The 12,500-nt window shown below is 37.2% G+C and overlaps 1 protein-coding gene across 3 annotated transcripts in view; it reads left to right on the forward strand.

Annotated features, from left to right (window-relative positions):
• Positions 1-12,500, forward strand: part of LOC136835075 (protein turtle-like) — a 406,342-nt gene that overhangs the window by 392,745 nt on the left and 1,097 nt on the right. For all 3 annotated transcript variants that reach the window (XM_067098253.1, XM_067098252.1, XM_067098254.1), the window contains 2 exons: positions 8,674-9,033; positions 11,943-12,500. The exon at positions 11,943-12,500 is cut by the window's right edge and continues 1,097 nt beyond it. In XM_067098253.1, the coding sequence (XP_066954354.1) occupies positions 8,674-9,033; positions 11,943-12,500 (918 nt within the window). The remainder of the gene's footprint in view (positions 1-8,673; positions 9,034-11,942) is intronic.

A 12,500-nucleotide genomic window follows, 5' to 3' on the forward strand; every position in this document is an offset into this window, starting at 1 on the left:
AAGCCACGTGTCTTATTTTGAAGAGATCTTAAATCTACTAAGAATAGTTTAAGCAATAAAAAGTCATATCTTGAATTCTAAGTATTTTTTCTTATATCATGACACTTATATCTTGTACGTTACTTTTTTTTTGTGCTGCAACAGAACCACTCCACGAGTATGACGCATTTCCATAAAAGCTTTATTTCTTCTTCCTTCCTCGTCAGAGACACCTCATTTTGTAACATTAAAAGATTAGCCTTTTCTTTGCGAAGACTCGTTTGACTTGAAATCAATAGTACCACTCCAGTGGCTCCTTTTCTTCGTCTTCTTCTTCTTCTTCTTCTTCTCCTCCTTCTTCTACTTCTTCTTCTTCTTAAGGATCTTCAGTCTCTTCCGCTTTTCCTGAATCTAAGGTTATCAATACCCTTGGCTCTAAAGAAGACGCCTCTATTATGCGGGTTACAATAGTCTTGAATGACGTTTTCGTTGTTTTTTTTTTTCCTCTCTCTCCCTTCCTCTCTCTCTCTTTTGTTCTTTCGTCGAGAAAGAGGTGATGGGTGCCCTGTCTTAAAAATAAAACTAATCGCTTTCGTAAATGAGAGAGAGAGAGGATGCTTTTGACGAAGGGAAATTTTGCATATAAAAACATTCAGATTTTACAGAATACTCCCATATCCAGATGAAATACACGATTGATATTTCTGGTTTAGCGTCACAAAGCCCACCATCAAAACTCCAGAACTTGCTTATCAGTGAGGGAGGTCTTTTATCGGTCTGGCTGTATAGAAACTTCGATAATAGAAAAATCTAGGTCGCTATTTTGATGAGATGCAGTTGGAATTGTATTAAAAAAAATGTTCCTAAGGCCGGGTAAATACGGAGGGTTGGAATTAGGAAGAGCATCTGTCCGTAAAACATTTGCTAAAACGTCATGAAATGAGTTGTTCAGGTTCATTAATAACAACGACCCGACCAGGAGTTAAGCTAGGTGGAAGAAGAGGGTGGGATTGCGCGTTGGTTGCACCAGAGTTAGTGTGAAATATGCATAGAGGAGATCCGAAATGAATCGGACAGTGGTGTAGGCATTTTGACCCGTGTCTCAATTACAAAGAAATTTGGTTATACAATAAATCTGGCGCTACTCTCCCACTCATGATTTTCGTTCGTTGACCTCAGAACTTCGTTGAGGTTTAGCAGCTGATCCTTCTAAAGGCCATAATTCAGACTGGGATCTCTACCAAAAGCAAATCGCTTTTTGCCAGCCACTAGGCTTACTAGTGGTCAAATTTTCATAACGATCTTCCCATAACTTTTTACGTAATTCCGCTAATTACCCGTCACACAAATAAACCTAAAAACATAAATACAGCAAATTGAAAATAAGCATTGCCTTCAGTAAAAAAATGGCATTAGTCGTAATGTTGTCGTCATCTAGAAATGATATAGTTAATACTACATAGTTTATAACTTCATTCTACACTATTAGGATGCTGGTATCCTGTCTGGATGTCAGCAATTTCCCGGGACCTTTGTCGTTTAAGTAATATTTCTGGTAACTGCAGCGTCTTTGTTTTTCGAACAGTAACAATTACGATTTAGACCACCGACAGAATACATCTAATTCAATCATATCCTCAAGCTCTGTACCAACAGGGACTTTTCGTTGGCATCTGTAATGCCTGGCCCTGAAGGTACCAGCAATATACCACTCGTTTTGCTTAACATAAACTTCCATGCTCTGTTGGGGGGCTTTGTTGTTCCACTACACAGGACAAGAAGCCTCATTCCTTTTAATGGTGCCGATGGTTAGGTAATTTAAGTGGATCTTCAATAAATGGTTCAAAGTGTCATACATTTTTGCCTCATTATGCTGTTTTATTTGCAGATATTCTTTTTTTAATGTACCTTTATTTATTGGTTTTGTTTCTTTGTTTTCTGTTTTTCATTTTTTTAATTATGAGCATTCTATTTTTTTGGACACTTGCTTTGGAAGTCAATAGCCATCCATTCATGCTCCACAGGAATTCTTCGTTCCATAACAATAATAATAGGAAGAAAAAGATGACGACAATTTAAGCACACCAGGTCTCAGTTCAGACTTTTGTTTCACTGGTATTTGCATTTTATGTCAATTTTTTGCACATATTTTTTCGCCTCTGCACCTGCGAGGGTTAAAACTTTACTTTGGCCATTAAGGAGGTACGAGAGTACAGTAAAATCGATCATTGGCTTGGTGCATGCAAGGTACGGGAGGACGATCAGATAATTGGCTCACTGAATAAACATATGAGCGTTGGTTGCGTGCAGTGGTCGTATTTCCCTATAAGACTATGTTAACCGAGAATACATGAAGGAATCGTGCGCTTTAATTGCCGGTGCAAAATGTGAAATACAAAAGCTAAGTTGAGTTGTCATTTCTTGTTTGAAATTCTTCCCTGTTTTTGCCCATTCCTTGATCATGAATTTTTTTCTAACACTGTCTCGGTTATTTGAAATTCTCCAGGTAGTATTCTGCTGGATGATTGGTCCTTACATTTGTTGCACTTTTTATATTAAATTCATCCTGCTTTACTGTTATAGATTAACAATTTTGCGTTAGAGGAATTATCTGTTGCAGCGTTATTTGGCATTTCAAATAATTTGAAAGGTTTCTCGGCTTCATCTGTTGTTTTACGGTTCAAAATATTTTAACAGGCCCCGAAGTACGTGCCTACCAAGTTTCATCAATAATAGAGAGACAACGGAAGAAACAAAGAATAATAATAACGATATTTCCAAAAACAATACCTTTCGATATAGACAAATAGTTACCAGATTCAGGAGTATATGTCTTGACATTACATAATTTTGTCCTGCTTGAAGGCATTATTATAACATATGATTGATACTAAGAAATCTTTAAAATCATAGATAAAAATAAAATTTGTGTTAAAAATTATAATAGAGATGATTTTAGGGGATTGTAGAGGACTCAACTATCAGAGTCTAATTATCTGAGATTTAGAGAAAAAAAGGCTAAACTTTTGGCCTGCAAGCTGGCGTAAGAACTCGAAAATAGGTCACGGTCAAATATTTTGAGGGAAAGTAGTAGCCAACCCCTACACACTTGCCTACCAATTTGTATCAAAAATAGAGAAAAATAAAATTTGAGAATTAACAATGCCCCCATGACTTTGAGATGTAGAGCAAGGTCCAAGTTATTTTAGAAATAAACTTGACTGTCCCCAAGATATAGTGTCTACTTTTTATGTTTCATCAAAATGAGATAAAGATTAAATTTTTGAGTCTTGAATTGACCTGTGACGCTGAAAATTGGTCAAGAAGAAAAGACGTTTTAGGAGGATATTCTCTTTCCAGAAATGTACTTCACTACCTAGTTTCATAAACAAAGAGAAACTTTTGGCTTTTAAGTTGGCTTGTGACCCAGAAAAGAAGGTCAAAATAAAGTAACCACAATATCTGTCTGCTAAATTTCATCAAATACGGAGAAAAAAATGAAATTTAAATCGACCTTTGTCCTTGAAAACAAGGTTTGAAATATTCAAGAAAAATAATTGCTAATATTGAAAACACCGAGCCAGTTTTCAGTGACATGCCATTTAAATGGACCTGTGATCTTGAAAAAAAAAAATAACCAGAGATAGAAAAATACACAATGATAGAGACGTCGAACCGTCATGGTTTCTCGTATCTTGAAAAAATGGTATGATTTCAGCTTTAAACTGACCTGTGCCCTTGAAACTTGAGTCAAGGTCAAATAAATGCTTGTGGAAAAATCATTACTAGCCTCCAAAAATACTTCTACTCTACCAACTCTCTAATAATAATAATAATAATAATAATAATAATAATAATAATAATAATTATACTTGTTATTCCTGTTATAACGAACGATTAAAAGAAAGACTCTTGGTCTTATTAAACATTTTAATAATAACAATCAAACAAGAAACCGTACAAAGAAGCAAAGTAAACTTAATAAATAAATACAACTGCGAAAAAAAACAGAAAGAAATTCAAGGAAGCTTATATGTAATTTAATTTTTTAAACATGGTGTTCTTCCATAAACATTTCTTGACACACACACACGAATACAAACACACCCACCTTCATCGCCAGAGCAAACACGTGTCGGGGGATGCAGAATGGAGTGTGTTGACGCGAAGGACAAACAGCCGAGGGGCGATGACAAAACGGGAAAGGGGGAAGAGGTCACAAAACTCCTAAACAAAGAGGAAGATGAAGAGATAAAAAGAATGCGCCAACGTTTGTTATCATTCTCTGATAAGATACGTGTATTCAAAGAAGTAGGATCCAATGCGAAGCAGGAAAGGAAGACTTTGGACTCTCTCTCTCTCTCTCTCTCTCTCTCTCTCTCTCTCTCTCTCTCTCTCTCTCTCTCTCTCTCTCTCTCTCTCTCTTCTGCATATGCTTGGATACTTGTCTGCTGCCTTTACAACTGACAACTCGATATTGTTCTTGTAATCATCTTTTTAATTACAAACTATGGTGCTTTGGTAGGCAGGCATTTACATTAAGTATACAAAAATACGTTGGACTCAAATGAAAAATATCATGAAAACGAAAATAGGAGGAATATACTCTACCGAAAATAGGAGAATAAACTGTAAAATACAAAGTAACCTGTTATAAACGTATTTTTACCTAAATAAACACCTTTCTGTTGTTTTCAGTTCATGAAATCTACCAAAATTTGTGTTTTCATTCTGCGGTTATACTATAAAGAAACAAATTTCTAAATAAATCGTTTACAATTCTTTTGGAACGGATTTGTATCTTAGGCTAAAGATTTTACCTTCTATCTTTTTTTCCTCTTGATGAGAGTAGAATTCTTCTTTACATTAATTTTAGAGAGAAATTTGGATAACTGGTACCAGGAAAATATCCACGTAAGAAATGCCTTAAAAACCGACGGGGACTCGCAATACACGACGTACAGAACAAGGTACCAACGTTCGAAATGTTGGGCAAAACAGTCTTTCTATCTAAAAATTCGCCGCTATTTAGTGCAAACAGGCGTGTTATGTATGCGTTGCAAAGGACCTCTTCATCCTGAACATAAAAAGGGAAATAAACCAGGTTCGTGAGGCTGGTGCTAGCACCTCTCCACCGAGGATGAGAGCACGAGTGAGTGTCACACGAAATTACTCGTTGCACAAGAGTGTGTGTTCACCGGAGGATAGCGACTGACACAACTTTCGAAAATGAAGGAATGTGACACATTACTCCACAAACGAAGAAAGAGATGACACTATCTTAGAAATGGTGTAATCAGAGAGGGGAAATAAACGATAAAATACGACAGAAACCACACGGAATAAGAGAGCGTAGCCGTAAGGGCTGAAAATATAGTGAGAGAATGCGAGTGTGATCATTAGCAGTCTTGGCCCTTTTCAAAGAATTTGCTTTTAAAGCCGCAGAAATGTAATGCAACCGAATTGTGATACACATTGTTTTTCTTGGAAAAAATTTCTTACGACAGAAAAAATATTAGTTCTTGAAAAGAAGAAACATACGAAAAGTTTTTCCATTTCCTAAGCAGGAAGACTTACATAACAGTGGGATGACTGCAGGAATTTTTTTTTTAAGGGATGAAAAACTTATGCCTTGTAATTGAACTGCTATCTTTATTTTTCTAGCTATGAGTTTTTAAGCGTAAAATGTTTATCTGTTTTTTGGGGAAACATTCACAACAAAGCTCCACGAAATTACGACAATTGTAAAATGTCGTTATTATTAGATTTTTTCTCTTTACGGTGAAAGAAAATTTCTTTTGTTTTCTTCAACTTTTGCAGTGTTTTGACCCATCTTCTTCTTACATACAGTACATATTTCTGCTTTATTATTCTACTTCTCGATTATGGTATTACTTATACGCATGGAAGGATATATACATAAATACAAAAATACGTATTGATATACATGCATACAGAAAGACAAACAGACACACACACACACACACACACACACACATATATATATATATATATATATATATATATATATATATATATATATATATATATATATATATATATATATATATATATATATATATATATATATATATATATATATATATATATATATATATATATATATATATATTATATATAGAGAGAGAGAGAGAGAGAGAGAGAGAGAGAGAGAGAGAGAGAGAGAGAGAGCTGTTTCTCTTATGAGTGAGTGGTCTCAGGATAAAGAAAGGACTATACCACGTACTCCTCAAAAACTGCCACAGCAAAAGCTGCTCCACACACGGAAGGTTCGTCAATAGCTTGTGGGACCCCTACACTCACTCCACCATCTACCCCTATCTTGCACGTAGCCTACTCATGCTTCATGGAGGTTGAGGTGTCAACCTCTCGCCATTTATGTGTGTGTGTGTTTTTTTTTTTTTTTTACAAAGTACGAAGGTCAATTATGGATATTAAAGACGAATAAAAGAGAAAAAATGAAATTTTCTGTGTAATAAATGATAATAGGATTGAAATAGTGAGAATGACGGAGAGCATTGCAGACGTAATTAAAATGATAAGCGTATGTCACGAGATGTGGTGAAAGTTTTTGAACTGAAATGGGCATGAGGAACCAAATGAAGATTAGAGCTCACTGACAAGAAAGACTGCATTATGGAAAGCACACGTGGAATGAGGAGAGGAAGACGTAGAAAGCTTTGGGTACACATCGTATTGGAAGAACCCTAATATCCAGGACGTGAGATAATGATGATGATCCTCCTGTGTAGATATACACAGTTTCTAAATTTATGGAAGGTTCCTGCCTATGTGGTTACATCCTTGATTCAGCAGTTAGCGTATAAATACAGCAGCCGCTTTTGTCTTTTGTTTTTCCTATGTGGCCATCCCGTGACAGAAGATGGCTTATGTTGAAAAAATATACATTCACTTCAGTCACCCCACAACGAGTTCCTTTGGGTCAGCACTAAAAGCCTTTGCTTCTGTCTCATTCCCCCATTGTGTACTTTTCAGTCACCCCTGTACAGTGCAATTTCATGAGGGCAGCAGCACGCGTCGGTATTTTGTTTTGTCGTTTCTTATTGGCCCCAAGTTAGAAAGTCTTTCCTTTTCTGCATGCGGGGATGGGGGTCAGTTTTCAGTGCAATAAAGACGACAATACGTTGATACCTTAACAAAGTCAGCCTTCTGAAATCTTTGCATGTCTATCGAAACTTCCGAAAGCTAAGGAGAGCTTTTCTTAGGCAGGAGATGTAACTGGTAGGTGTTAATCCCAGGTCATTAAGTTTAATCGGGAGCGAAATAGTAAGGTTGATTTCATAATTCTGTATTATCTAGTGTTTTTGGGACCCATTTTCAAATTAAGCCATATCATCTAATACCACTTAACCGTTGTCCCTAAAAGTAGACTATGGTGACATGATGTATCCTAAATTCTTAAAACTAACAAAAATTTGGCATCAATCAAACCATTATGTAAGATGCATTTGAAGCAGCCGACAGTACCTAAATTGGCTGATAATATTATATTATGATTTAATGTAATTAATTAAGAAAAAAAAGATATTACTCTCTAAATATTATGTCTTTAAATCTAGAGTTTAGTGTTGTGAATGTGAGGCGGGGGGGAAGGTAAAATAAAAGACAAAGACTGAAGGAACCAACTCGCTTCGTGGGAAGTTCAATTTTTATGAAAGTATGCGTTCCATATTAAGAAGATACAAGTCGATCTCGTGAATGTAAACTTCACTGAATTAATTTCTTCTAATAGGAGAAATTTCATCTCCTGAAATCGGAATGGGCATTAGTTTATAGGTGACATCCACAGGTACTCCTCTGAGATAGAAATTACAGTCGGTTGATCAAGAGAAAATTCATTGCAAAGAGAATGACAGCTGTATCAGTTACAAAATATGTTATTATTTTTCAACATGAGTTTATATTCATATGAAACAAGCCATGGACGGAATTAACAGTCCCAGAGGCCGTACTGGCTTATGGCCAGCGTATTCTATAACGGCTACTTTTGCTATGCGAGAGAGAGAGAGAGAGAGAGAGAGGGAAGTTACAGGATAATTCACAAAATAAATTAAATAAATAAGAAGAAGAAAATCATTCAGAAATAAATATAACAAGCACGAATAACAGTTGATGAAAGTGAAAATTCTAAGTCGCGTTACCGTTTCAATGAAACTCCTGAGAATCAGCATTCATAATACTGCAAGGCACACGGTTTCCATTATGTAGAAAAGATTACTGATAGACGTCTCGAACTAGGCACTGTGACATCACTGCGATCCTGTAAAGTAGAGATAACGACGCTGCAAAACGAGTAAGACACACTGTTACTGAAAGTGCAGACACCGATTGTGAAAGCGAAAGAGTTGTACTGAAATATTGCTAAGGAAAAAATTTGATAGATCTTGATTCTGGATGGGATAAGGGTCGGCATTAGTTTCATAATTCTATAACAGTACAGAGTGTGTGTGTGTGTGTGTGTGTGTGTGTGTGTGTATGCGCGCGTGCGTGCTCTAAGAAATTTTCTATTGTAGTCACATTGCAATATAAAAGAGCCATTTTATTTATGTAAAAATGATTTTATTTGGTAATTGATATCCCTTTTATTGCTCCTGCTCGTCTTGTTCTCACATAAAATTTCTGTCGAATTACAAGCCAGTTTCTCTTTTGCAGGAGAAAACAAGTCCTTGCTCTATTCTCCGCTGATCATCATCTTCCTGAGCATTGTGGGTGTGTTCCTTACTCTTATTGTCATCCTGGTGTCAGTCACTCGTTGGCGCAAAAACAACCTCGTTAACAACGCCTCCTCCAGTCAGTCTTCTGCCGCAAATCCTAACCCCACCAATCTCCCCCTGGAGCCTCTTCGGTCAGAAGACCCCGACTTAAAGCCGTGTCCCACCAAGGAGGAGGTGGACGTCCCTAAGGTTAAACAAAAGAAAAAAGTGGTAGTGGTGGTAGAGAACGGAACCAAAGACTCCCTGGATGACATGGACGAAGGCGAGGCGTCCTCCGTTGACGTCACCTCCTCTAAAGGTAAGATTTTATAATTTTTTTTTTTATTTTCCCTAGTCTCACCTTTCAGTTTTCAAGAGCACAATGCCGAAATTACAACTAGCATTTTATGTGATTCCGTTTGCGATCGCACTGCTGCGTTCCACTTAGAATCATATTCCTTATTCGTTTGTTTGCTCTCGTTTTCCTTTTCAGTATTTTTGTACGCAATTGCATTATAAGTTTGATAGTCCCTTTGGCCATTGCAAGACTGAACGAAATCTACAAGGGCCTAGGATAGCACTGTTTTCCGGGTCGTGAGAAATTTGTATGTGTAAAACTAGCTTTAAATAATGAAGGAGATAAGTCATCTTCATAATCGAATCGAGCTTGTTTAATATCTTAAAAGGTACAAATCTTGCCAGAAAATCAGTCCATTTTAGAGGAAACCAGCCTAATAAAACAGTATGGGCTCCATGCTATATGAATTGAAATGTATAGATGTTAAATGTTCATACTATTAGACCTTACAGCAGCGTCTGATACAATAGCACCCGAGTTTATGATGAAAGACAAAGTGAACAGGCTTTAAAGATATGCACTGAAATGGTGTAAGAGCTACTTCATCGGGAGACCTTTCAAAGTATATTTCGAAAACAGGAAATCTGCATCAAATACCCAAGAAGATTACTGCTAGGAGTGACCTATGACATAAATTATTTGTCGTGTCCTTTATCGAATTATTATGGCAAAACATGAGGTCCTTAGCGTCACTTAGCGTTGGAGGTGATGATCATAATGAGGATGGTGATGATGATGATGAAGATGGTAAATCATGAAGCAGTATATATAAGTTTTTGCTAGATGATACAGTTTTACCTGGGTATAGGCAACATTGAGGATATTAAGACCAAACCTAGGAACATTATGGCGGACATGAGGAGCTGGATGAATAGAAAAAGAAACTGAAGGAAGATAAAAAGGAAAATTAGTACAAGTTAGCTAAAAGTGACCACTGAGTCAATTGCCAGTAGTCTTTTTAAGTTGTCTCTTTTTAAGATGGCTGCCATATACAGTATATACAGATACAACAAACTTTTAGACTTTTTCAACAGAAACAAGAGATATAGATAAGAAACCCAGGTGGCACTTGTAAGTATGACGGTAGCAGATAAAATCTGGGCTAAAGCCTTGAATACGTGAGTAGATTAGAGCAGCTTACATTTCTTCAATAAAGTAGAAAATGAAATATCTAAGAAGAGGCGAATAAATATAAAATGAACTACAATACATAATAGCAAACTTATAGTTGACCATAAATTTGTGATTACAGTTGACTATAAACTCTTGACGTAAACTAATCGACACGTGGAGTCGGCACATCATGCCAAGACAGAAGCGCTCAGGGATGATGAGATCAAGTTTAAGAGCAGTGTGGCTGCATTGGAAAATGTAATGGTAATAAAATCAGGAAACATGGAGAAGTAAGAAGTTTAAGTTCGGAAGGAGACAGTAACTTTTGCTCCCCAATTAGACTGTCCTTAATAGTCTACCGATAATAACTGGGTACAGTAAACATCAAAATAATGAAAAGCATGCTTATCTGTAGCCCCAAGTAAGAAAAGTGGCATATTATACTGTGGAAATAAGTTAAGTATACCTTAGTTTAACCAGACCACTGAGCTGATTAACAGCTCTCCTAGAGCTGGCCCGAAGGATTAGATTTATTTTACGTGGCTAAGAACTAACTGGTTACCTAGCAGCGGGACCTACAGTTTATTGTGGAATCCGAACGTCATTATACCGAGAAATGAATTTCTGTCACCAGAAATAAATTCCTCTAATTCTTCATTGGCCGGCCGGAGACTCGAACTCGGGCCTAGCAGAGTGCTAGCTGAGAACTCTACCGACTCGTCCAACGAGGAACTTATACTGTGGAAGGCTACAGTGCTGGAGCTATGAATAGTCCAAGAATTAAGAACATCTAATGTGACATTTGATTAGCCCAGCTGCCACAAATATCAGCATAACAGTATTCTTCAGTTTTGGAAAGCACAATTCACAGTAGATTTATGGTTCCTAATGTTTCAGATCTTCTTTGGTGTGACCTGTTTAGTCAGACTAGATTTGGCTCTCTTCAGGTCCAACACTTACATCTTTTAAGGCACTTGGAAACTGAATTTGTTAGGGAAATATACTTGTAAAGCCAATACAAAAAATGCAGTATTTTTTTAAAAACACCCGGGGCTTGGACACTCATTGGAAGATATAATTGGTGTTGTTTTTACTGGTTTATAATAATGTGATGAATTATATTTTTTACTTCATACAATGGTCTCATGGTCTTGTTTAGGACTTTCTCCATGGATGAAAATCTAATACATATCGTAAACATCTTCCATGTACCCAGCCTGTTAGATACTATTAATTTATAAATATCTCCAGCTTCCTTATTGGTATATAAATCTTGCTGTTTACTTTACGACCGTTCGTAATTGTTGTTTCTGAAAAGTCAGCATATTTAATTTCAGAACTCAGTGAAGACCCTACGAAGTTTAAAAGATTATGTCTCAGTGTCCAAAAGCAACTGAGCTGTTTACTTGGTAGAGACCATTGACCGTAGCATGTCACTTCAGTTAAGAACCTCATAGCTTAAAGTCACCTATTGGTAGCTATCCATCAAATATAGTTCCCTGCTTATCTTGCTAAATGAATTCGATACCAGTGTCATTTGGATAAAGAATCAGATTTACAGTGACATACATCTTCAGGCATTTTTCACCCGGACTGACCATGCAAGAGGTGGTGCGGTCTTCTCTTCCTTTGGCTTCCTTAATTAACTTGCTATGAATATTGGTGACGAATGTTTTCAGCACAATGAATTTTGTTTGTTCTCTGTTTATGGGGAGAATTAAATAATGGTTACTTTCTTAATTTCCATTCTCTTTCAGATGCCTTACTAGGACGACATGGTAACTCGCAGCATCTAGCCAATGGATCTGCAGGATACTATGATAGCTTAGGAAAGACTTCCTTCCCATCACACTTCCCATCTGCTTCTTCTTCGGCAACGCTACCGCGCTCCCACCGGGCGTCTTCCTCCTCCTCCTCCAGTGCCCTCCATCAGCATGCCCCTTCCACTAGCGCCAATGAAAGCAGTCAGAACAGCAACAATTCCTATCACTTCAACACCAGATATTCAGAGACCCTGCCAAGAAAGCTGAGCAGGGGTCCAGACACCTACAGGGGAGGAGGAATTCTTCGTGTTGGAGGGAGCAATGATAGCTATCGAAATGTTGGAGACAGCAGCGGTGGTGGAGGCCATGGAAGTGAGCCTTATGGCAATTATCGTAGTGTTGATCCATATAGTAGCGGTGGAAGTACCCTACGGGTAGCGTTCGAGGACACCTATCGTGAAAACGATAACGAAACTCCGGTGCGCGATGTTTATCGTGGAATGGGTCGGGGTCAAGGTTTTGGTGGGAGTGCTGTAGATCTAAGCTACCATG

The sequence above is a fragment of the Macrobrachium rosenbergii genome, chromosome 54 (assembly GCF_040412425.1).
Source record: "Macrobrachium rosenbergii isolate ZJJX-2024 chromosome 54, ASM4041242v1, whole genome shotgun sequence".
In the NCBI taxonomy this organism is placed as follows: Eukaryota; Metazoa; Arthropoda; class Malacostraca; order Decapoda; family Palaemonidae; genus Macrobrachium; species Macrobrachium rosenbergii.